Source organism: Sander lucioperca, chromosome 1, assembly GCF_008315115.2.
Source record: "Sander lucioperca isolate FBNREF2018 chromosome 1, SLUC_FBN_1.2, whole genome shotgun sequence".
NCBI classification, from domain to species: Eukaryota; Metazoa; Chordata; class Actinopteri; order Perciformes; family Percidae; genus Sander; species Sander lucioperca.
In genome coordinates, this window is record NC_050173.1 from 51,877,302 (window position 1) to 51,904,423 (window position 27,122).

At 40.6% G+C, this 27,122-nt stretch overlaps 1 protein-coding gene across 3 annotated transcripts; it reads left to right on the plus strand.

The window, feature by feature from the left end:
• Positions 1-124: 124 nt before the first annotated feature.
• On the plus strand, positions 125-22,951 carry ids (iduronate 2-sulfatase). 3 transcript variants are annotated; one of them, XM_036005793.1, is made up of 13 exons: positions 125-343; positions 2,245-2,381; positions 2,463-2,640; positions 9,168-9,256; positions 12,647-12,847; positions 17,234-17,404; positions 17,523-17,649; positions 18,150-18,320; positions 18,794-18,900; positions 20,935-21,051; positions 21,727-21,839; positions 22,216-22,339; positions 22,438-22,951. In XM_036005793.1, exons 1-13 carry the CDS (start codon positions 223-225, stop codon positions 22,516-22,518), a joined length of 1,737 nt encoding a protein of 578 aa, XP_035861686.1. In that variant the 5' UTR covers positions 125-222; the 3' UTR covers positions 22,519-22,951. The 3 variants fall into 3 exon arrangements, with proteins under 3 accessions (XP_035861686.1, XP_031136050.1, XP_031136048.1); XM_031280190.2 differs by having other exon boundaries at positions 20,938-21,051; positions 21,727-21,837; positions 22,214-22,339; XM_031280188.1 differs by lacking the exon at positions 125-343 and having other exon boundaries at positions 21,727-21,837; positions 22,214-22,339.
• The last annotated feature ends 4,171 nt before the right edge of the window (positions 22,952-27,122 follow it).

A 27,122-nucleotide genomic window follows, 5' to 3' on the forward strand; every position in this document is an offset into this window, starting at 1 on the left:
TTACCCACAGTGGCAAGTTCATAAATGAAAACACTGGTGATTGACACATAATTTAACTAATATGATTAGCGTTTCAGGGCGGGGCGACTGCTGAGTGGACCAATGAAAACATTGTTTAAAGATGACAATGGACACGCTCATTTGTTTAGATCCCAAACTGTGGGAAGACGGCTGAAGCTATAACGGGGATGCAAGATTAACTTTTAAGTAACGTTACACTTTATGAAAGACAGCATTGTGTCGTTAGTCTTCTCCATCCAGTCCAAAATGTTCACATGGGTCCGAATATGGCTTCTCCTCACGGTTCTTCACACTCTGGCTCTTGCTGTTGTGCCAAGAAGAGGTAACTTAGCTAGAGTTTGTACTTAGCAAATGCTGAATGTATCGCTAGCAAAACGTGTGGAAATGTCATATGAAGACTAACAGGGGCATATACACTTAACAGTGTGGTTGTAGATTTATTTGAGTGGTTTGTGTTAGGCTGTCAGCTTTATTGGACACAAAATCTCACTAACTAGCTCACATTAGCGGTTAATGAGTGCTTGTTATGTTTATTTAGTGGCTGTAGCTGGAGTAAGCTAATGTTAATTCATTCAATTTGCTCATTGAATGGTGTTTTGGTTGTAAGGTACGGAAGATGATTAGGGCCACACGTGAAAAGATTTATTGAGTTCTAATTGAATTTAATATTAGTTTTTAGTGAAACTTGCTAGCTTTTGTCAAGCTTTTATCTGTGGTATTTATGTTATCCAGTGTCACTCTAACTTTCATTTAGTACTTACACACTAGGGCTGGGACATATGCTTTTTTTTGTATTGCGATTTTCATTTATTGCAATTCTAGAAGAATTGCGATTCGATAGTATTGCATATTGCAATTTTCGTTTCCTTTTCCTTCAAAAGTTGAATAATACACTTCTAGAGAGAATATATCATGAGACATTTCTAAAAACAATAAAACAATCCACAGTCAGCCAGCCTGACATTTTTTTTTTAATTTTTAAGGCCGTTACAGACCAACCAGACGGCCGACCGTTGGCAGAAAAGGCAGTTGGACTGATCAGTCTCCCCGAGTTGGTCAAAAAAATGCCTCGGAACACACCGAAGTGATGAGACATAATACGTCTCCATAACAGAAGGCGGCGCTAATCGGTGTTGTCGCCCAAAAAAAGAAAACCGGCAGCTGATTGGCGACTCATTCAGAATACAATCTCATATTGTACTAAAATAGTTCACTGAAATGTGTTTCTGAAACCATTTTAAGAGAGAAATAGGCCGTGCAGTTGCTGAATCTGTCTTCATTTCAGATCAACAAAGGTCAGTTTAAAAGATTTTCATCAGATTTTGAGAGGCTTAGTCACGCTCATCCCGCTTCCCATTTCCGGGTGAGTCCCGACTGCCCTGTCTCCGACTGAGCATGTCAGGTCGGCCAAAATGAAGGCCGACAGTTCCTCCAATGGACGACGGCACGGAACACACCGAACAGACTCGAGTCACTGACCTCGCCATAACATTGATTTTCTGCATTTTCTGCTTTCGGCCTGTTTTGCCGGAAACGGATATGATGTAGTCGGTGGTACCGTATAAACTGCAAATATTTAGGTGATTCATTGCTCAAAATAAATGTATTATTTCTAGGGAAAATAATTGATTTTAAAAATGGTCGCAAAAAAGTCACCATACATATGTTTTTTTTCCCCTCCAACCCTATTACACACTGAAGTTGTTGCTGTATTTACGTATTTAACACCACCTAGTTTACAATTACTAGGATAATTGTATCCCTACTAGAGCTGGGCAATATATTGATATTATATCAATATCGTGATATGAGACTAGATATCGTCTCAGATTTTGGATATCGTAATATGCCATAAGTGGTGTCTTTTCCTGGTTTTAAAGGCTGCATTACAATAAAGTGATGTCATTTTCTGAACTTACCAGACTGTTGTAACTGTTCTATTATTTGCCTTTACCCACTCAGTCATTATATCCACATTACTGATGATTATTAATGAAAAATCTCATTGTGTAAATATTTTGTGAAAGCACCAATAGTCAACACTACAATATCGTTGCGGTATCGATATCGAGGTATTTGGTCAAAAATATCGTGATATTTGATTTTCTCCATATCGCCCAGCCCTAATCCCTACTATTAAGGTTGCATAGCAGGAATCTGGAAAATATGCCTAAACGTCATGGGTTCATTCAGAGCAGTTGTGTGGTGTGCCTTTGCTTTCAGAGAGGAGAAATGTCCTTTTCATCATGGCAGATGATTTGCGGACATCATTAGGCTGCTATGGGGACTCTGTGGTCAAATCCCCAAACATTGACCAACTGGCATCCAAAAGCAAAGTTTTTCTCAATGCATATGCACAGGTCAGTTGGTGTTGTATATGTTTATGCTCTGAAATATTACCTCGTGGAAATCTTTTGAAGTTGTGTTTTGTTCTCTCTCAGCAAGCTGTGTGTGCTCCCAGTCGTACGTCCATGTTAACTAGTCGGAGACCAGACACCACCAGGCTCTATGACTTCAAGTCTTACTGGAGAGTCCATTCTGGGAACTACACCACCCTGCCACAATACTTCAAATCTCAAGGGTACTTCACTATGTCTGTGGGCAAGGTGTTTCATCCAGGTGAGATTCATAATCTACATTTTTAATTTTAAGTGATAGAGCACAATTTCCACAAGCATGTTGTATGCTGGTTATGCACAGCAGCAAATTCAGGAAGTGATACAGAAATCCCCGCTGAATGGTTTCCAGTGAAACATTAGTGAGAAGCACAGATTTACCACAAACTCCAGATGAGCCTGAGCTGCATTATTTTGAGAAGAACCCAATCTGCATGAATCAAATCAAACTTTATTTCTATAGCACTTTCACAAAGTGCTTTACATCAAGTGCTTTGCATAAAAAAGAAAAGGGAAAACAAAAACCCCCAAAACTGCCATGCCCCCCCACCCCAATCCATACATGCTTTTTGGCTTTTCCCCTTTCCTTTATTGTGTTATATATCTTTTTGTGCACGTTATAGGTTTACAAAGTGAAAAAGCCCAAAGTCCACCCCAAAGGGACTTACCATCTCCAACAGAAAACACTGTTCACAAACTGCTCCAAACAGCTCTATTGTAGTCCAGCCTTTACTTCAGAGACAAACGTGGTCACTTTGTAACACATGTTATAATGCTCACCTAGCTGCTAGCGTGGTACGCCCTCATACTCTGCTGCTGACTGGCTAGTAGTCCTTACCTAGCTACTGAGCATGTGCGACTCCCAACAAAGATGGAACAGAAGTGTGATGCCTCACTCTGTAGCTAAAACAGAGAGCTCAAAACACAGGGTGAAAAGAGGAGCTGCAGCAATGTGCAGTACAACAAAAGTATGGTGTTTTTTGAAAATTAAACCATGTAAACCTATTCTGATATAACCTCTAAATACAATTATGAACCTGCAAATGAGCATAATATGAGCACTTTAATATAAAAACATAAAAAAACACACAGGAACAAACGAAGCAAATTAAATCAATAATGACAGGAATTGGTAAAATCAGAACTTGGGGAAACACTATCATGGAAAACCTTGAGGGTTAGGGTTAGACCGAAAAAAAGACCGAACCGAACTCCCAGCATTTTGAAGTAAAATAAATAATTAAAAGCGGTAGTTAAAGGGGAACTATGCAGGTTTTTTTAGCTTAATTTACCTTAACTGAACAGCTTCGGAGTCATGGAATGGTTATATGACTTTTTTCGGGTTGAATGGTGGTCGTCTCGCTTCCCCCTAGCGCCTGTGAGCGGAAAAACCACCCTTGCAACTTTGGGCCAGGGAGATGCACACATACAGGAACGAACTAGCTATAAGAACAAGGTAGCGATGGAGGTTTTCACGCTATCGTCATGGCTGAGCCGCCAAAAAAGAAGCAGAAAGCTAGGAAAGAATTGTCGGAGGAACAGAGAAAGAGGAAACGGCAGACTGACCCAGCGTGGAGTCAGACACACAAGTAAACATCGGACCTGCCAAATATCTATTCCGAAGCTGTAGGGGGAGCTCTATAGAGAAACCTGCAAGCAAAAAGCGAAGAAATGGCCAAAACTGCATAGCGCCCCTTTAAAGTGGCCATATTATGCTAATTTTCAGGTTCATAATTGTAATTTGAGATTGTATCAGTTCGGTGGGTAAAATAGGCATACGTAGAACCTCAAAGTCCCATTGACCACCCTTTCCTCTGCAAATCTCACAATTTGAAACTGCTGCTGAAAACGGGCGAATCTCAACAAAGCCAGTAGTTGACATCAACTCAGGTGGCTGTACTTTATTTGGCTCTAGTCTCTACCTTTGTCACACCCCAAAATCTACATACAAACCACTGGTCTGAGACCAGCTGGTGTTCTGAATGTTGGTTGCGCAGATCTTAGACACTTTATACTAGAGGTCGACCGATAGTGGATTTTACCGATACCGATAGCTAGGTTGGGCCGTATTTGCCGATAACTGATTAATCGACCGATAGTATTTAGAATTGATACTGGATAAAAACAAACATGACACTCCAAGTAAAACAGTGCTGAACTTTATTATAAAAATAAAAAAACTGTATTGAACCATGAGAACATGCTAAATGAAATAAATATATAAATATAAATAAATATTGAAGTTAATAAAAGACATTAATTCAAACTGAAACAAAAAGTAATAAATAACAAATAAAAACAGTTAAACTCAACATGTAACTGTTTAACTGTACTTTTTCAAGCCAACTTAATGAATAAAGAAGACTATTCAAATAATAACAAAATTTGAACTTGTGAAACAGTTGAAACTAGTCCTTCCATTTTAATATTCAAAGTTTAGGAACTTCAAATTATAATGGAGAAAGCGGAGTTGGTGTGCATGTTCTCCAGTCAGTCGGCTCCTCTTGGCATCATAAATCATGCCCATTTCACTGAACACCCTTTCACTAGGCACACAGTGGATGGTGGGGGGCACAGGAATTTCTTGGCCAGAAGTGCAAGTGTTTTAAATCTTGTGTCATTTTTCTGCCACCACTGCAGAGGCATTTCACTTCTTTTAATGACAGGCTCTGACAAATAGCACTCAAGCTCACTCTCAAAGCTGTTCATGTTCATCCCCCTTGACACAGCTGTGGCACCAAGGACCCTGGCATACAGGGTATCCAGTAAAGTGGGCTGATGGATTCTTCTTTGCTTCTTTGTCTCTGGATCCAAATCCTCATCCTGCTCAGGTCTTTCTGGTGCAGGGCTCGGATCTTCTTCTCTGAGCTCGCCAAGCTCTTCTTCAGCTTCCTCCTTTAGCCATAGTTTTCCTTTCTCAACTGTTTCTTCAGACACAAAGGCACGGGCCTTGTATCTAGGATCAAGGAGTGTTGCTAGGACCAGAACTTTTGTCTCTTCTGCCTTAGAAAACTGCTTTGTCAGGCTGTCAAGCATGGTCTTGCGCAAAGTTTTGATCCCTACTGATGATGGACCCTCTGCCTGCAGCATCAGCTTCAGAACAGACACACTAGGGATAATGCATCCTGCTGAAGACTCAGAGCTGCTCATCTCCATTGTGACTTCTTCGATGGGAGCCAGTGTGTCAATAAGGTTACTGACAATGTCCCACTGTGTGGCAGATAAGCCACTGATATGGCCATGTTCACCAGCGTACACATTCAGTGCCCGTCTCTGTTCATACATTCTTTGGAGCATATGAAGTGTTGAGTTCCATCGAGTCGGGACGGCCTGGATGACGTTGTGCTTTGGGACACCCAGCTCCTCCTGAATGGTTCTTAGCCTCTGTTTGGCCAATACAGAGTGGCCAAAGTGAGTTGCACAGCTTTTTAATATGGCAATAATGTACAGGACAGCTCTCTGACAAGATAGGCCATCATGGATAATGAGCTGAAGGGTGTGAGCAGTGCAGCTTAAATCAGGAAGTTCAGCCAATTTCATTCCTTTTACCATGTTTGCTCCCCCATCTATTAGGACAAGAACAACACGGTGTGTTGCAATATCCCAATCTTCCAACATGTTCAGGAAGGTTTCTTGAATATAAGTGGCTGTGTGTGATCCAGTCATGGGCTTGACATTTAGCACCACTTGCTTTCTAGACCAGTCCTCAGAAATGAAATGCCCAGTTAGGCTCATCATGGACTCTGTAGTTCCAGACCAACAGTCAGTTGTGAAAGCCATGAATGGGGCCTTGTCCTTCGTCACTACACTTTTCACTTTTGTCAAAACTCTGAAATATGTTTCATCAAGCATCTTTGTTCTGTAGAACTTCTCATTTTTAATCCGGTACCTGGGTTCCATAAGGGACATGAGCCTCTTAAATCCAAGGTCTCAAACCACTGAAAATGGTTGGTTGTCAGTGGCAATCATTTCAGTGATAAAGACATCAATTTTGATAGACCTTGGATCTGTATCCTTCCACCCTGTCTTGCTTTCAAACAGTTGAGACACTGTTGGCTGAGAAGGATTTTTCATGCCCCTTTTTCTGCTAGCCTCTTCATGGACTTCTGGATGAATATGCTTCAGATGCCTCCACATGTTCGTAGTATTTTTACCTGTAGATGTTGATGCCCCCATGCTGATTATTTTGTCACAGATATTACAGTGTGCTTTCCCTGGCGATACTTCAGTAAAATACTCCCACACTGGTACTTTCTTCAAAGCAGTTGCAATCTGAAAATAATTTAAACATTAAAATATGTCAAATGTGTGTTTCTTTAGCTATAACACTTTGCAAGTCCAATTTGTTAACAAGGATTTATTAGCTAGCTTACATGAACTATGAACATGAACATTATTATGCATATAACTTTTTTCAGCATGTATTCAGATTTGAGCAATACAATTGCACCTTGATCATTCATGTTAGTTCATAGTGCATTAACAAATAAAAACCCTAATTTAAAAAATGTATTAGTAGGCTACATGTTAATTAACAAACAAACAATGAACAATACTTATACACAGTTATTATTGTCTACAGTCAATCTATGAACATCATTTTTTTCAGGACAAACTGGGCTATTAGAATATGTGTGCTGCAGTGAGGTCACTTCGATGTTAAAAAAGGTTTTAGGACCTTAAAGACAAATAAAAAAATAAAACGGAACATGAATCTCACAGATATATATTGAAATCACACACAAAGCAATACAAGCTAAGCCATTTTCCTGTCTCATATGTCTTGGGAGTCAAACTGTGAAGAAATAATCATTATAACTTATACAGTTGACAAAATGCATACATTGTTTCAAAAAAAGTCCAGACGCTTTTGCCAATAATCAAAATAATAATGTCATATTTATTGATATTACACCCACAGCAATGCTACACAAGCATGTGTATTGTCTAAAACAGATTCCCTTGTCGGTAGCACCTACTGTCTATGGGTAGCATGGAGTTAGCGGCAGAAATGACCGAAAACGTGATGAATTATGGACATCAAGTGGATAAATCTTGGATGTAACGGTTTGGATTTAATGCTCAACAACCCCGAAAAAAGGCCCAAGTTCCAGGCTGGATAGAAAATCACCTGTAAAGGATAGAAAGACACCAAAGATACCCCTGTGACGGCTAACTCGTTAGCTTTTAGCTGCAGCAATCAGTAAGTCTCTACCTTTAACTGTTATTAAATTATCTAAATATGAATCAGAGGTGCCGTTTGGGATCGTGGACGATCCTTTAGGGTTCTGATTCTGACATTTGGGTCGGACTTGCGTTTATTTTTGTCAGTGTTTTAACCGCTTGAGGTAAGTTAGCCTACTGCTAATGTTTAGCGTCATCTCAGCCTCGAAAGCAAACAAACATACTGCTATGCTGTTCTTTCTCTACTAATGCAGCATCTATTCAACAAATTATAACTTTATAATGATATGACAAAATGTACTGTATACATACCTTTTTGCTGTCAATGCTTTAAACGCGCATCTGATGTCAGCCTTCTCCGCACAGCATGTGCTCTCCGTGCAGCGCGCAGTAACACGTGTCGAAAATAAACAACACGAGGCATCAGTGATGTGATCAGGGTTTTCATTTCGCCTCTAGAGGCCGCTATTGTAATGCATGATGCCAGCAGACCCTTCTCAGCTCTCACTTATTGTGTAATGAATGACAGCGCGCGCTTCTCAGCCGCTCCAGCAACGGACACAACCAGGAAAAACTATCGGTATGGATTTTTGCCGATTAATGATAGTTCCACCAATCAACTATCGGTGCCGATTAATCGGCAAAACCGATGAATCGGTCGACCTCTACTTTATACATTGTTCGTCTGCTATTTCATTACTAAATTCACTTCTGAGACGGTTTTATGCAAGAAATCAGCTATGTAGAGCTCAAATATGGGCCGTTTTACAAAAATTGATGGCTAATTGCAAATTTGGTTCGACTGTGTCGGAGTTCAGATGCTCCAAAGTCTGACGTGACAGCCGGCTAAAGAAAAAAAAGTCGCTAAGGGGGTCTGAAAAGTCGCTAAATCTTGTGTGTGTGTGTGTGTGTGTGTGTGTCCGTCCGTCCCAATCAGCGCGCGAAAACCTAATTTCATTCAGGGCTATTTCACAGGGTTGCATTAGGGCGCATAAAACAGCACCATGGGCCATTTTCAGCCCAACCAATGTTGCATACCCTATTTGGAGACCTTAAGGAACAGTGAGAAATACCCTATATAATCTATCACCCATTTAAAACCTAGTGAAACTAAATCTTACCTCGAATTATGTATTATGTACGAATTATGATTCCTCCCTCTCATCTAAAATCCCTCCGCAACCAAGATGGCTGCGCCCGTAACGGCAAACTCAACGACTCATAGCAGATCTCCACAAACCAACGGGTGACGTCACACATGCTCTGTCCATTAATATTAACAGTCTATGGTCTGAACTGGACTTAAGAGACATCACCTGTTTCAACAGCTAATAGCGATGTCAGCTGGTAAATTCAGCTACAATAAAATGACTTGAGGACCTGAGGGTTCTAGAGGGCTCATAGCTAAATAACTAGGGCCAAGACCATTCAGAGCTTTAAAAAACAAAAGAACTTTTTTAATCCATTCTGAAGCACGCAGGTAGAATGAATTTGTTTACTTTCAAAAAGTCTGTCCATCCGATTGTATAGCAGTAACAATGGTTGTGTTGTATTTACTTTCTTTAGGTATTGCCTCGAACCATACTGATGACTACCCTTACAGCTGGTCCATCCCTGCGTACCACCCAGCTTCGTTCAGATATGAGAAAGAAAAGGTGTGAATAGGAAAAAAGTATCATGTAATGAATGAACAAAATGATGCTGTGTGGCAGAAAAAAGCTGTGTTACTCATATAATTCTTTAACATTGTATGATTTGCAATTGCTCTCGAACGTATCGTCTGGCGTGTCCTGTGTTTTGATGGAAGTTAGAGTAACTAGAGGGCTCAAAGGCTATATGACGCCGTTGAGACGACCAAACAAAACAACACCCTGTCATTGATTACAATGACAGATTTCTCTGGCTTTGAACATGGTTGGAAACATTTGTAATAGTGCAGTGTGTAAAAGTACACAAGTAAAAACATAGGTTTAGGCATTTTTAGACATTTTAATGCAGAAAGAATGTCATACTATTTACATGGTGTTCTTGTTGATACATGAGCTATAAGTTTTCCAAATTGTGTGCATTAGGGGTGTAAGAAAAAATCAATACATATATATATATATATATATATATATATATATATATATATATATATATATATATATATATATATATATATATATATATATATATATATATATATTATTATTTTTATTTTTTTAGTTCACGTGCAAAAATATTCATGTAAGACAGTGGTTCACGTTTATGTTGTGTTTAAACCTCCTACCCCTAGATGACTATGCTGAGACACACCACTAGTGTCCTTGCCTAACAGTACCTAGCAGTGCCTGACTTATGAATGTAGCTATGGCTGAACTTTGGCCTACTTTAGCATATGAACATTAGCTCACTAAGAACCTGTGAACCACAATCCCAAACTGGCAGTTTGATTTTCTGTGTACTGAATTGTTTACCTAAAGTAAACTTCTTTGACTTTTATGCACGTCTTTTTTTAAATATTAGTTTTTCTAAAATTATACTTTAAAAAAATCCCAATATATTGCCTTACGCACAGTATCGAAATATATTGCAATATATTGAATCGTGACCCATGTATCGTGATACGTATCATATCGCCAGATTCTTGCCAATACACAGCCCTAGTGTGCATAGTTCCATTTTATGTGTGTATACAATGGGGGGAAAAAACTGAAATACAGCATCTTTTTTTTCCAGGGAAAAGTCATGCTGGACACCCAGTTCAAAATACTGCAAATGTATAAATATTGCAGTACTTTGATCAGTGGGCCATAGGCACAATCACTATTGTGTTACCTTGTTCAGCGATAGAGTGACTTAAAGGTGCCGTAGGTAGGATTGTGAAGATCCAGGACTTAGCCAAACAATTTGAACATCGACAACTTCTCAGTCCCTCCCCACATTCCGCTAAAGCCCAAAACTGTCTTCTAAGCCCCTCCCCCCACAAAGGAGAATGAATGTGTGTCCATGAGCAGTGATTGACACGCAGTTAGACACCCCCCCTCTGGCCCTGATTGGTGCATCTGAACAGGGAGCTGTGGATTTTTGCAAATCGCACTACAGGCTGTAGGTGGTGCCAGAGGAGCCGGATTTTCTTTTTAATTACCCATTTCATGTAGTTCTACTGGAACATAGGGTCAGTTTCAGCAAATATGACAGAAAGTTAGTTTTATAAGTCTTACCTACTGCACCTTTTAAGAGACATTTTATTTAAATGAAAATCAAGATCACAACTTTACATGTGCATCTGTGTTTATAAATGTTGAGTTTTTAACCTGGATGACATTGTCTGTCTTGGCATTGAAGGATTGCAAACTTTTAAGAAATAACAATTATAATGTCAACAGAGATCCAAAGAGACTAGGGAAATGCAAGTCAGTTAGCAATACTATTTGAAGTGCAAGGATGTACGTCCTGCTTCAAGTAGCTTTTCGCTGCATGTCGGGTTAGTGAATATACCAGACACTGACCATTCACTTTGAAGTTATTCCCCCTCCTGTAGTTTTCAGGTCTGAATAGAAACAGCTGGGTGAACTCGATAGGACTGGGTATCGTTAAACATTTTTCTATACCGATCACGGTTCCTAAACAATACTTTTTTTCAATACCAATTTTATAAAACAAAAGAAATTATAATATTTCACGTTACGGCATACATCTTTTTATTTTCCAGCTCCTACTACAGGAGCCCCGTCTCTGTGGGTAATGTAGAGTTTTCCCTGTGTGTCTCTACGATGTGTAACATATTAGACAGCCAATCAGCAGCATTATTACATCTTTGTAGAAACATGCTGCATGCTTATTGGCTCACTGACTCTGATGAGATTTACTCCTTAGGTATTGAAATTGGGTATTGAATGACGAGACATTGTTCGATACTTTAGAGGCAATTCGGTCGGTGCCTAAAAAAAAGTATGGATTTCTCTACCCAGCCCTAGAACTCAATGTGTCCTCCCACATGATCAGTTTAGCACACCGGCCAACAGAATCTGAAGATAGAAACTGACATGTACTGTACATCTCAGCAGGAATTGTACACAAACCTTACTTTTAATAATTTGTAGGGCTGGGTACCAAATTCAATACTTTTTAGGCACCGACCGAATTGTCTCCTTATGCTGCATTCCAGGCAACCCATAACTCCTGTTTTCACAAACTTCTACCTGTGAAAGTGCCCTGGAACGGCAGTCAAACCCGTTACTTACTACCCGTGAACTCGTACCAGATGGTTGTTCTTCCAGTTACAGTTTTTGACGTCACACACATAAACAACAATGGCGACCCCTGTTGATGCTGTACAGACGCCGGTGATTAACAGTGAGAAATAGAAATAAATAGACATAAATAGGCAACGTAAAGTAATTCCGCACATTGTAAAACAATATACACACGATTGTGTACTACTAGCTACAGGTTATGTTTATTAAATGAAGCCCAAAATATGTCGCCGACTAGCAATCGCTAGTATCAGCTAGCGCTAGCTAACGTCAACGTTAGGTAGCCGCTAGCTAACGCTAGCTAGAAGGGTTTGTGGTGACTTTGCCTGGAACGCTACCAAGTCGTGAGTCGTGGCTTGAAGTCGTAACTTACGGGCTAAAAATTGTGTCTGGAACGCAGCATAAGTATTGTGTATCGAAAAGGCCTTGTCATTCAATACTAAATTTCAATACCGAATTTCAATACCTAAAGAGCAAATCTCACCAGAGTCAGTGAGCCAATCAGCATGCAGCATGCTTCTACCAAGATCTAATAATAATGCTGGCTGTCTAACGTTGCACATCGTAGAGACATGCAGGAAAAACTCTACGTTACGCACAGAGACGGGGCTCCTCTAGTAGGACCTGAAAAATGAAAAGATTTGTACCGTAATGTGTGATGTTGTTTCTTTTTGTTTTATAAAATTGCTTTTGAAAAAAGTATCTTCCAGGAACCGGTATCAAAGTCACAGTATTGGTACCGGTATTGAATATTTTTTTTACGATACCCAGCCCTAATAATTTGCATTAAAACATTGTTTCCAGATGTGTAAAGGAGAGGATGGTAAACTCCACGCCAACTTACTGTGCGCAGTGAACGTGACCCAGCAGCCTGGGGGAACCCTCCCTGACATGGAGAGCACAGACGAGGCAGTGAGATTACTGAAGACTCGGGCCAACGACGACGTTCCTTTCTTCTTGGCTGTGGGCTTTCACAAACCACACATACCCTTCAGGATACCACAGGTACATGACTTAATGTCAACACCAGTCAGACCCTCGGTACACCGCTTGAGATGTGACGTGCATTAATGGTTAGATAATAGTTAAATAATAATAGTTGTATTGTGAAAACCTGTATTGATATTAGCTGCAGGTGCCTGTCTGAGTCCTCCTTAAATGCACCAGTTCCTGCACATGTTGCTGCTGATGCAACATTCATTTTGATTATGTTTAGGGCTTTATTAAAAACCTTGATATGTGTAACAGGGGTGAAAATAAAAATCAAAAATCGTATATATAGGGGGGGTTTCGCAATGATTTTTAAAATCGATTCTTTTCCCTAGAATCTACTTATTTTTAAAAATGATTCAGCTAAATATTTTCTGTTTATATGATACCGCCGACGGCAACTATATCATATCCGTTTCCAGCAAAACGAAAGCAGAAAATGTAGAAGATCCATTTCTTTACAAATGAAATAAATGTCTGTCTGACTGACTGACATGTAATGTGCATTTTTTAAAAGAAAACAATTAGTCTTTTAGAAATGTCTCAGGATATACCGTATTCTCTCTAGAAGTGTATCGCCACCCTAGCCTGGTCCTACCAGACTCTGGTACATTTCATTTGTACAGAGAGTCTGGCCTCTCTCCATTGACAAGTGTTAACTTCCTTGAAGGCGGGTACTCTGTTGAAGTTTTAAACTATTGGATCTGCCCAGAGCCACTCTGGCTCTGCCATAACCAATCGCTAATGTTTGGTCGTGACGTCGGCTTAGCATCGCTAGCGTTCATTGTAGTGCATTGTAAAAGAGTAATGCCTGGCGAATCATTCTCCTGTCAGGTGATCATATGCTGTAGATGTGTTAACATGCTTTCTTGTGCAATAACAGCCTGCCTCAGTACGCTTGAAAAGATTGTCCATTCACTGCCTTTTCAATGCCCTAGGCTGTATGATACACTTTGTAATCTTATAATAAATGTTTAACCATTTCGTCACACTGTTGGGATAAACTTTCATTGGTTACTGTGACTAGCATCGGTGGTCATGCACATCCAACGGGAGCTACATGACTTGATAATGCTGTCTGTGAAGAGCCCTTGTAAACCTTGACTGAGTTGCAGACCATAGCCAAACTGAGACATCTTATAGTTGAAAACTAAACCGGTCACTGTCTGGTGGACAAATCATGTGATGGACACGCATTTCTAAATGACCTAAACCATATATTTGGCATTCCTGTACTAAATGTCTTGTTACTTATTGGCTGACATATGTCCTTTTTATATATCTGCTGACAAATCTGATATTGCAAAACCATGAGTTGAACACCACTGGTCTGCAAACACCATAACTCTCTCTGTCTCTCTCTTAACTGGATGCAACTATTCTGGTAGAATCTCTGTAATGCTCATTCATGAAGACAGACATTCACTGACTGGGATGCATTATACAATTCACTTAGTCCCCGGCCCCTATACTTGTAGAGTGGAAAAGTGAATGTCTTTGTCCTGCTGCAAGAGGCAGTTTTGCTTGACAGTGCTGTTGTGGACAAAGACTTGAATCTTGGAGAACCCACGCACCTGGGATCTGATATGGTCTGTTGCTATGTTAATTAGGTATTGTTTTTGTTTTTTAATACAATGTTTTTATGAAGCGGAAGCTTAAAGTTACACCAGTCAGGGTGCTAGTTTTGATGTGGGGTCTGTATGTGTAAAAACCAGGGAATAGAAAACAGAAAAGGAACCTCTGAAAGCTAGAATTGACCGACGCATGCTGTATGTGAAGTGAATTTAATGAGGACTGATCTAGGTATATGGGAGAGGCAATTTGGCATGATGAAGAGGAAATTGGATGAGAGCAGAGACAGACGGAACGGAGACGAATGTCAGCATGCCAAACGGGTTTCCCACAAAGTGTAAGTTGAGAGATGAAAATTGGGGGGGGGGTCAAGCCAGCGCTCTCTGGGCATGTGATGTACCGGTATGCTACATGTGATTTACCCCATAGTGTCTGGACACGCCACAGCGAGCTCAGCCAGATTAAAAAACTCCAAAACAGCAGTTTCTGGAGTGATGAAAGTCAATGAAGCTAAAGACATCGGGGAACATCAGCAATACAGGGAGTTAGGGAAGTCTTAAGTCCTTTTGAAAAGTCTGTCACTTCCCACATGTTAACGATCATATGAAAAGGATTCCTGTACATTGGCAATAATCACCAGGGGCCTCATTTATCAACAGTGCGTAGAAAATGTTCTAATTTCTGTCTTATGAATGAAATTTAGTATGTGCTTAATAGGGCTGTTGGAACGAATGCCGAAATTCGAATATAATTCGAATAGTAAAAAAATCAATACTATTCGAATGCTGAAATTACTATTCGAATGTGACTTTTTTTATAAATATGTTGGCTAACATTAGCTAATCTCCCTCTTCTCGCCTTGGCCTACCCGCATGTGTCACTCATGTCACGTCTTATGAACAATAACTTAGCGGGAGTGAGAAACACAAGGCATTGTGAGGTCTAAGATAACGTTAGTACAACATTACGGAGCTAACGTTACATACCGAGTAACGTTAGTACACGGGGGAGTGACAGGCTGCGGCTGGAAATCGTTAAGAAGGACAGGAAATAGTTTTAACATGACTTTAAAATCGACTTCCACCGAGCCAAAGTGCTTATGTTAACATTAGTTAGCTCGTTCTTGTTTTCTAACTGCGTCACGAGGTACAGTAACGTTAGCGTAGCTGGGAGCTTCATGAAGACAGCTAAAGGTAATGTTAGCTACTCTACAGCTGTCAGAGTTAGCTTCTACTTATATATTACCTTCTAATAGCTGTATTCTCAGTAACGTAAGAAACAGGTTGCTTATAAATCACTAAAATAGTAGTGACAGCCCCGTTTGGCTTAGTTATTAATGCCGTTAGCATCATTTGTTACTTACCTAGCTAGTTTATGACAAAACGTTTCGGCTGTGCTTTCTAACATGATATTGTGCTAACTGAGCACTGTTAGCCTTTACAACAGAGCTGCTTCACTACACTTGTTGATAATGGTTCATTCCAGAGTTCTCTGTTGATTTGTGTTTGTCACTGTGTGCTCGTGGTGGAAGATGAATGTAAACAAAGTTGCGTGCAGGTCGCCTCAAGGCCAGGCTAATGTTGGAAGCCCCTCTAGTGGACGGAACGTGTAACAACAACATTCGAATATTATTTGAATATTAAAAAAAAATATCAAATGGAATTTGAATGGTATTATAGAGGAAGATTGACAGCTCTAGTGCTTAAGTACAATAAAAAAAAAATCTGCATTTATCAAATGTGTGCAAGCCAATCGTACGCACATCAGTAAGTAATCAGTCTTGATAAATCCCACCTGTTCTTATCGACCATGCTCTTTCACGATTAGGCCATTTGCATTCAGAAACGCCTCCAATTAACCGTATATGGTAACACATCCCTTTACCAACCACATTCATGTGTTTTTTCCCTCACCGCAATAATGGCAAAGAGAGCAAAGAAGAGGAACTTCTCAAACACAGAAATGGAGGCACTGGTAGATGAGGTTGAATTCAACCAACAAATATTGTTTGGTTCACTGAGTGCAGGAGGTATTACAAACAAAACAAAAAATGCTGCATGGAGAAGGTCACAATTATCGCGACACAAATCCAGCAGTACATTTTTGGGGAAGCGGTACCTACTTAGAAGCCACTTTGTGCCCTTGCCAAGCAGATCAGCGCGATCTTTGAGCGCATTGTTTGCCAAGTCTTTCCTTAATGCAAGATAAGCCATTGCACTATATTTCAGACATTTGTCACAGCTGTCTGTTATAGGGTTTGACACCAATTGGGCAGCTTGTCTAGACACTAGACAAATGTCTAATTGAGTGTTTTCTAATAAAAGGAATCACAGGACATACAGTATGTGGATGTTGACTGCGTAGTGCATACTGTGACACTCTTAAATGCTTTTTTATTTGTAGTATCGCTATTCTACCACTAGATTCTGCTTGTAAGCATGCCCAGAGCTGTGCTTATATTTACACACATTCCTAAGTGTAAGTACAAGTTGGCAATGTTCTTACGCATGACATACGCACACATCTGTACGCACAGTTGATAAATGAGGCCCCTGGTCTGTGATTTATCTCAAAGAAGGGCACAGGGTAGTGCTGATTCGTGGAACATCTTGGTAATTAGAAGTATACAATATCGCAATATAAGGTCATGTTCACAATACTAATGTGGTACTAACGCCACTTTTGCGTTTTCTCTTCCGATAGTTTCCGTCTAAACATAGCCTAAGCTACGTAGGCCCTGTCATAATGCAAATACAGTATTTATATTGTGTATATGTGTACCTGTTTTCATGTAACATCCTTTAGAAACCTGTTGCTTACATCTTACAGGAGTACCTGGGTCTATATCCCATAGAGCAAATGACTCTGGCTCCTGACCCCAATGTCCCTAAACTCCTTCCACCTGTGGCCTACAACCCCTGGACGGACGTGAGGAAGAGAGACGATGTCCAAAAGCTCAACATTAGCTTTCCATATGGACCAATTCCTAAAGACTTTCAGGTATGAACTGGCTGCTTTCAACATTTTTTTTTTTTTTAAACCATTTATAACTTGGTTTCCAAGTTGCTGCTCCCTGAAATATTTATACACCAATAGTGTTCTGTATCATGTCTTCCAGCTGCGTATCCGTCAGCACTATTACGCTGCGGTGTCTTACATGGACGCTCAAGTTGGGCGTCTGCTCCGTACTCTGGATGAGCTGGGGCTGGCCAACAGCACTACGGTGGTGTTCACCTCAGATCATGGTCCGTAGAATTTGATTTCTTTTCAAAACACTGACAAATATTTATTGAAATAACTCCGTTATCAGGCTCTCAGTGCTCTCAATTATTTAGGAAGTAGTAGTATTGCAGACTTGTGGCAGTATTGCTTGTTTCACCACCAGATGGCAGTGTTGTAACAGCATATTGTGCCATTGGCTCCTTCCACAGTGTTGCTGTACTCTTAAAAACCCAGCTCTTTTTTGCAGTTTCTCCTTGTTTTTTTTAAACTTTGTGACTTGGAAACTCAATTTCTTTTAATGTCTCCTTCAGTGGAGGATGCTGCAGTGAATCCTTTCCATGACTGTTTGATATATACACTGTAGAGCTTAATCAAATGCCATCATTTTCAAATATTTGACTGGGAATCTGTATCTAACATGTTATTTTATGCTATAGATTTACAGTTTTTGCTCAGTTTGTTTCTACCATTCTTTTTAAACTAACATCATTCTTATCTCTCTTTGTCCCCCCCCGTGTTGCAGGATGGTCGCTAGGAGAACACGGTGAATGGGCTAAATATTCAAATTTTGATGTGACGACACACGTCCCTCTCATCTTCTTCGTTCCTGGGGTCACCTCATGCCATGATCAGCTGCGAGAGTCCACCTTTCCCTTTATTGATCCCCTCACCCAATCAAAGCCCATCTTTAAGAGTAAGGCCCCTTCACTGACAACAAGTTACTATTGATTAACGCAAAGCCTGTACAATCCTTCAAGACACCGAAGGGAACTCAAGTTTGATTTATTATTCATGGTCCTAATTCCTCTTTAAAAATGTGTTAAAACATTTATTATTATGCCAACTTGACTTTAATGAAGTCTTTGATTTACACAGAGCTCCCAAAAGTATTTAGACAGGAATACACTTTGATATTTTGCCTTGGACAGTTTTCTTACTTCAAGTGCAAATGGTGCAATGATGATGAAATGAAAGAGCAGGGTATCTAGTACATTTCAGATATCTTGACTAATTTGCGTCGGTGGCTATGTAAGACTTTCTCTAATTGGCTGACCTCGCGCTCTCTCTCTCTCTCTCTCTCTCTCTCTCTCTCTCTCTCTCTCTCTCTCTCTCTCTCTCTCTCTCTCTCTCTCTCTCTCTCTCTCTCTCTCTCTCTCTCTCTCCCAGTTGACAAAGTTATGAGAAACATGGTGGAGCTGGTGGATGTTTTTCCTACCGTCTCCTACATGGCTGGCCTCAAAGCACCTCAACCTTGTCCTGACATTTCCTTCCAGGTATGAATGGATGAAAATGAATGCATTTATTCAATCCAGTAGTTTTCACTTAAAGCGACAGTAGGTAATGTTTCAAAAATAAATAAAATAACTTGTCATATTTGCTCAAAACTGTCACTATATCCTGACACTGCTACATGATCTGTGAAAAATGTCACAGTACTCTGCCTCCTCCTAGTGCTCCTAATGGCATACGGAAAACGACCAATTAGAGTTGAAGAGTCTCTAATGCAGTGTCAACGACTTATTTTACAGCTTCACAGCACACTAAAATATGTTTCTGAAAACATTTGAGGTGAGAAATAGGCAATACAATAACAGAATATTGTTATATTTAATCAGCGCTGCCTAGTTTTACAGTCTGACTGCAGTTCGCCAGCAGTCATTGACGCTGAGTTAGAGACTCCTCGGCTCCGATTGGTTCTCTTCAAGCGCGGTGGAAACTTGCACGGCCGTTAGGAACTAGCCTGGTTGACACCAGACCCTTCTCAGCTGTAACTGAGAGTGGGTCTGGGCAAGCTTCATTCACAGCCCATTTCCAAAGGGGCGTCACCAACGGACGCCGCTCAAATGCCTCTGGGCACAATTGGATAGTCCTTCAACCAATCAGACCAACAATCCGGGTGACGTAGCAGCGACAGCAGCATCAACAGGTTGCTGCGCTTCGGTGGCCGCCATGTTGAATGTAAACAAAAAGCTGCTCGCCGTCGCTGCGCTATCGTCATCATATCGTCATATATGATCGTCATATCAGGAATTTCTGACAGCTGCAATGTCTTCCACTTAGTTGAAAGTATTAGGCCTACGCAAATGACGTAAATTTGCTGACATGATCACTGGCAGTTTAACTAACGACTGAATAAAATCCAATATTAACATAAACAGAAAAAAAAAACAAAAAAAAAAACGTCACGACACAGTATTTGCTTTCCCTTGTTAACAATCTGCGACAAATGTGTACAAATGTGCTTTAGGTGTTAGGTAGATGTGTATCTGGTGTGACTACAAGTTTAATAGTTAAGGACAATTCTGGTGCAAAATGAACCTAGGGGTTAATAACATATGTGTACCGAGTCGACCGTTCTCTGAGATCTGTTTTCATGCTAATCGAATGTGTCTCTAGCTTGAAACAAGCTAGCGCAAACCGGTGATTATCTTCTAACGCTAGCTTTCGGGGGAAAGAGTAAATCACTATTTTATACCACTAACAAGGCTCAAAATAGCACCACACTTCAACGGTAGCATAATGAGGGTCCCTACATGTAAACCGAAGCATTGAGAACTTTGTAAGTGTACAGACAGTTTATTAAAAAGAGATTATAAAGACAGTAGCATTCATGTTTACATGCGGGCGCCATCTTGGAAAACAGTCATGACCAGTCGAACCACGAACGCTGTGTTTGAGCTATTTTACTGGTTGCACGGCGTTCGTTGTTTGCGCTAGCTTTTTTCAAGCTAGAGACACATTCGATTAGCATGAAAACATATCCCAGAGAACGGTCGACTCGGTACACATATGTTATTAACAATTATGTTATTCATAGGTTCATTTTGCGCCGGAATTGTCCTTTTTAAGGTAATGGTCTTGGATGAATCTAACAACGATTGTCATTGTGAGCATGCTGATGTTAGCATTTGGCTGTAAGTAGAGCCTCACAGATCAGCTAGCATGGCTGTAGACTCTCAGTCTTGTTGTATTTAAACTTATTTAAACCTTAGAAAGAAGTGGGATTCGAAATGTAATTCAGTCTCGGCAACTTTGACTGAGCTTGTTGAACTCCTGTAATCTCGAGTTGAAGCCATGTTTTCATGTAATTTCCTGTACTTCGCATTCTCTACAAACTGCAGCACAAGAACAGAACTGAGACCTTCAGGTACCTTTTGTACAGTTGGTTCAAACAGCCTTGTATTAACATTGCCAAACAAAATGAATGGAGAAGTAAACACTTGATAAACAAGCCCGAACACGCCCGATACCAATGTGATCTGACGACCATTTCCTTTTTACTCTTGGGTCTGTTTTCTTGCTTTCAGAAGGAGTTGTGTACAGAAGGGAACAACCTGGCCTACACCTTCCAACACCAAGAACAAGGACAGGATGAGGAAGCCATATCTTTCAGCCAGTACCCTCGACCTGCTGATACACCACAGGTAGTAGGCGGGAGTGTTTTTTAGAACAGCAAATTAAAAGCTTTCATGAGCTGTCTAAAGGTTAAATCATTTATTAGTCTTGATCGTTTAAAAAGCAGGCATAGCCTTCTAAATAAAATGTCACACTGTTACTTTAAACGAATGGAGTTTGTACAGTAGTAGGGCTGCTCAATATGAGGAAAATATGTTGTTGAATATCGCGATAACGATATTTCTTGCGATAAATAAACAGATATTAAAGTGTACTCCGTTCTGCATTTCAGCTGCCTTCAGTATTCTGCTTGTTGTATTTAAAACAAATGAAAGTGAAAACGAAATCAGTTCCAAAATTGTTTTATTGAACAAATTGAACAATGAATTGAATATAAAAGGCACCACTGAACTGTTACTGAAAGTTATGTAAGCCTACCTAATTATAAGACTGACTGACGCGCGTCGTCATTTCCAAAGGTCTCCGTTTGTGCACGTCCAGATTAAAAGGCCACCCTAAAGATTTCAAAGCAAAAGGGAGGGGCGTCAGTGTTTCCAATTGTCTCCGTTTTAAGGGCTCGGAAACGCTGGAGTAGTGCGGACGTGAGGCGTAAACGTAGCAAAAGATGTTGGGTTTTAAACCAAAACGTTGTAGTGTAGATGTAACCTAAGATGCTTCTACAGTTCAATGTTCTTTCTTTTCAGGTGAACTCTGACCTTCCTGATCTTAAAGACATAAAAATCATGGGTTACTCTCTACGCTCCAGGGACTATAGATACACTCTCTGGCTGGGATTCAACCCTAAAACATTTAAGGTTGGTGTATCACATACCTGCACAGCATGAAAATCATCTTCTCTTATCTGTGTCGTTGTATTATTCTCCTTTTTTTTTGTGTCAAGGTTTCTTTATTTGTCTCCCTTGGGAGAAATTTGTGTTGGGCAAGTTGGTGCATAGACAAAACATCACAACCAAAAAACATGGTGGACAGTAAAACCACAGGCTAAAACACCCAAAACATAGACAATGTGCAAAACATCAACTCATGGACCGCTACTACTTAAAATGCTTACTAATTCTTCAAAAACGCATACACACTCCTCATCCATACATACTGCTAAAGTGTGTGTGTGTGTGTGTGTGTGTGTGTGTGTGTGTGTGTGTGTGTGTGTGTGTGTGTGTGTCCATCTAGGTGAATGTCTCAGATGTCCATGCTGGAGAGTTGTACATGTTGGCAGACGACCCCGGTCAGGATAATAACGTCTACAGTGACTTTGAGCCCAGTGTGATGCTGACAAAGATGGCCAGCCTGCCTCATGTAACTTTGAATTCTTTTTTTCGAAATTACACCCAATTACCACTCATTAATTGATTAATTTACCTACTTGTTTTTTTCGACTGGTGGTTGGTGTTCAGACGGTGAGCCTGCGGAGGAGAATGAGGCTGCAGCTCCTCTACCTCTCAGCAGGGAGGAAAACGGGACGAAGGAAGGCGTGATGACGAGAATAAAACCCAACACATGGACAGATGGAGAGATGGATGGATGTAAACTATCTAGAAAAGGGATCACGCCTTGAATATTTTTTTCTGGTTTAGTATTATGTGGTATCACTATTAATCTTTCAGGCTCAATTCTTCAGGCTAATGTTCCTCGTTAAGAACTTATTGGCAGGCAGATCTGGGCACACACACATGAGCAAAGTGAATAAGAAAGCACTTTCATTTTTTTTAATTTCTTTGACAAAGACAAATATCCATAATGTGCACAGAAACCTCTGATTGGTTTGTCTTCCTGCTGCCAAACACAACTTTTGGTGTTTTTGTCGCTGGGCGTTGACGCACCTGCTGTTGACGTCTGTGTAAACTTGATGATTCACTTCGTTCTAACTTTACATGCCAGTACACAGATTTCTGATTATCTACAGTGATTTAAAAAAAAAAACAGTTCGGGGAGCTTATTTTCTTTCTTTCTAAGAGCTGGAGTTTGGTCTGGCTGCACAAGTTAACTTTCTGAAAAGGGTCTCGTTTGTGTTTCTTTAAACCAATCACAACCTTCCTGGGCGACGCCAAAGCCTCGAATGCAGCGACAGTGGCCTTGCAAAAACAATAAGCGGAGATGGCGGAAAAGGGAGAAGAATGCCCGCCGCCAGATGTCATGCATTACACGCGCACTGTACCTCCAGGAAACCAGACCAGCTGGCAGGCAATTAGCTTCGCCTCAAGACCAGAAGCAGGTAAAAACGGCTAGCCTGGCCCTTGCTTTAAACTGATTTATTAACATGTTTTATCTTTATAAACAGAAATGTAAAAAATTACTGCACTTAAAGGAGAATTCCGGCCAATTTTTACGTTAATCTTGATCGCTATAAATATGCGTGTACTTTTGTTTGAAAAAAAACGACCCGAATTGGTGCAGGCAACACGTAGAAGCTGCAGCTACGTGTACAAGCTTCCACTGAGCTAAAACGGCAGTTGTCGGGGCAAGTTTTAGAGTGCCTTTGTGCCTCTTAACAGACACAAAATGCAATTAATATGTCTGTGCAACATGAACAGGGCCCTAACGTGACAAGAAGATGCGTTTTCAACTCAGACATTGTTTTAATTCACCTACCCTGTCTCGATTCTGCTGGTAGCTAGCTCGCCCTGTTAGCTGCTAGCTGCTAGCTGCCGTCCGTGATAAGTGTGTTCAGCCAAAATATCACGCAGCAGTTCCGTGTGTATTTGTACGTCATCCATTTTGTATGTGGTCGGTTACTGTTGGTAAGTAGGAGGCTTGGCAGTGTCGATCGGTGTAGTAGCTAGTTCCCTTAGCCGCGCTAGCAGGCACGACCTTGCTTCTCAGAGCGCTCTGCACACTGTTTACCTTTTCCTGTTCAGCACGAGACTACAGATAGCCTTCTATGTAGTTACATAGTCATATGGTCATAACCACTACAGCTCAATTATCTGTTTTTAAGTGGGAATAAACTTCAAATTTTCGTCGCGAAGGCATGACCTGTCCTCTGGAGGACATAGCCAGACCACCGGGCGCTCACTGGATTGTTTTCGGGAGCGGGACGCGACGAAGGTGGGAAGAAATCGGAAGCAAGGATCGTCGGTCGGGCCTGCTAGCGCGGCTAAGGGAACTACCACATGGATTGACACTGCCAAGCCTCCTACTCACCAACACCAGATCGATCACACACAAAATGGATGAGGTACAAATACACACGGAACTGCTACTTTTGGCTGAACACACTTATCACGGACGGCAGCTAGCAGCTAACAGCTAGCAGCTAACAGGGCGAGCTAGCTACCAGCAGAATCGAGACAGGGTAGGTGAATTAAAACAATGTCTGAGTTGAAAACGCATCTTGTTGTCACGTAAGGGCCCTGTTCATGTTGCACAGACATTTTAATTGTATTTTGTGTCTGTTAGGGGGCACAAAGGCACTCTAAAACTTGCCCCGACAACTGCTGTTTTAGCTCAGTGAAGGCTTGTACACATAGCTGCAGCTACTCCGTGTCGCCTGCACTGATTCGGGTCGTTTTTGTTTTTTTTTCAAACGAAAGTACACGCATATTTATAGCAATCAAGATTACCGTAAAAATTGGCCGGAATTCTCCTTAACTCCTAATAAAAGCCATTTTATTAGGAGTAATATATTTTTTTTTTTTACGTTTCGGTTTGTGCACAGACTTAAACAATAAAGATAAAACTTGTTAATTAGTAAAGCGTAGGGGTTGTGGTTGGTGTTTAGCGTCCAGTCTTTAATTAATTGGCAGCTGGCTCATATTTAGCTTACATACATGAGAGTTGTATAGATATTCTACTGTAACAACAAACAACAAACAAAAAAAAAATCAAATAGCACTTTTCCAAAAAAGTTCAACTATTCCTTTAACAAAATGCAACTGCTGATGTCCGAGCAGCTGAACCAGGCAACCTTTTCGTCAGACAACTTTACCTGGAAGCATGAACTCCTGACAGACACGTTTGATTGGCTAGGACAGTACCGCCTCCTCTTTTTTTTTTTTTCTTTTTTTTTTTTTTTTTTAAATGATCACATTTTACAAGCTGTCATCTGCTAAAGTCTTTCATCTTAAGGAATATTGAGGAAACGCAAAGAATTAGGCCTTTTTGATTAATAGCGACACCACTCTTCAGTGTTCTATTGATCACGCCGTCTGCCTCAGGTGTTGTCTCTTCACTTTCAAGTACAACAGCTAAAAGGGACTCGCACAGTGTTGTACTGTAGTGTTAAACCATATGACATTTCTATTTGCACTTGATGTCACTTGCAGCTATTTGCCTGCCTGCTTGTACAACAGTCGGTTCAGATCAATTTGTGGACCCAAAATGAAGTAAGTAAAAGCCACCCATAATAATTCAATGCAAATGAAACCGACCACAGCGACATTTTACTGCCGTTCCAGTGCATGAACATTTTTTGCACTGTGGGCAATTTAGAAGAAAGCAATTTCAGCTTGAATTTCAGGTCCAACAATGAATCGAGGGGATTCGGTCTGTCAACTTTTATTGTAGGCTGCACTGGCTTCATGTTAATGGGATGCAGATGAATCGTGTAATCAGCGTGTTTTATCATATGTCAGGCAAATTCTTTAGATGGAATTTAATTTGTTTTTTGTATTTCTTCCCCTGTTGACCTCTTTGCATTTGTGACAGTTTATATATTATATTCAGTGGCTTGCTGGTGTCCCTGCATCCTGTAATATAAGCTGTCCATACATATAATAAGAGGGGGGGGGGATGAGCTTATTAAAAATGAGTTTGGTTGCATCACAGCAGCTTCGAGCCTGAGCTCCAGTTTTCTGAAGGGAAAATCAAAAATAAATGCTGCAGAAATAATTCAAATCTCAAGCTTGGCAAGGACAGGCTGTTAATATATTTATGTCTGATTGGATTAGTAAAAAAGTAAATAAAAATGTTTGCAGCAAAAAGTTTTAGTAACTTGCTGATCACAACCTTCTCCAGTGAGGTTTTTGTCTGCATTCCTGTGTTTGTCCTGCAGAAACAAAGCACTCTGCCACCGGTCTGTACACACACACACACACACACACACACACACACACACACACACACACACACACACACACACACACACACACACACACACACACACCAACCACCACATACACACACACCACCATTCTGTTGCGATTGCATTTTGTGCTCAGCCACAGCAGATGTGTAAAGCTGCAGAGTAGCGAGGGAGTTCCTCTGGGAGCTCTCCAGTCTATTCTGTGTTTTCTCTCCTTCCTCCGTCTGTCGTTTCTCTCCTCTGGAGCAGAGAGCGCTTTGCTCTCTGGCTCTGGAAATATTTGGACCGAACTGAACCGTTTCCTAATTGGTGCATGACTCCACAGAGTCAATCTGTCCATGCAACACAAACGGTTAAAAGCCTTGTAATTGCATTTTGAAATATAGGACGAATTCAGTCTCATGCTTTTTTGAGTTATTTTACCCTTTTTCAATTTCTGGGCAATCATGCGGAACGTGTCGAACTCGGCTTGAAGTGAAGTCTGTATGCTACAAATGAAAAATAAAAAATGTCCCAAGAGCAGAGAAAACACTTCACATCTCTTCCCTGCCAATTTCACCTCTCGTAATCATTTTCTCTCCTCTTTTTCATTCCATTTACCTCTCCTTCACACAACATTCATATTTGCCTCATGGGTTGCAGGTGTACATTTTTTGTTATGATCGTATCCATCTGTTATAAATCGTTACATGAGAAATACATTTTACTGGCAAGAGTTTTGACCACTTGGGGACATCAACACAACACGGACCTATCACCTTAAAGGTACCCTGTGGAGTTCCTGCCCACTAGTTGCACTGTGGAGCAATATTAGTATGAGTTTTGTTTTTATCCTGCAGGACGATTCAATTTGCATTCCTGCCTCCAGTTTTGTGCTATTCTGCCAGTGTTCAGTTGGCGGAGGTAATGTGGAAAGGCACGAGCAACAAAGGTGGAGAAGTAAACAATGCACAGTTTAAAATATATATTAAATCGTCTTTATATGTTTTATGACAGAGATCTTCAACAGGAGGGTCCTCAGAGTTACTGCAGGGGGCCGCCACATTATTGTTCATTTTT

Excerpts from the sequence above, each read along its gene's own strand:
- ids (XM_036005793.1), top strand. The coding sequence starts at position 223 with ATGAAAGACAGCATTGTGTCGTTAGTCTTCTCCATCCAGTCCAAAATG. Across the intron at positions 2,382-2,462 it reads TTCTCAATGCATATGCACAG|CAAGCTGTGTGTGCTCCCAG; the intron begins GTCAGTTGGTGT and ends GTTCTCTCTCAG. Across the intron at positions 21,840-22,215 it reads AACCCTAAAACATTTAAGGT|GAATGTCTCAGATGTCCATG; the intron begins TGGTGTATCACA and ends GTCCATCTAGGT.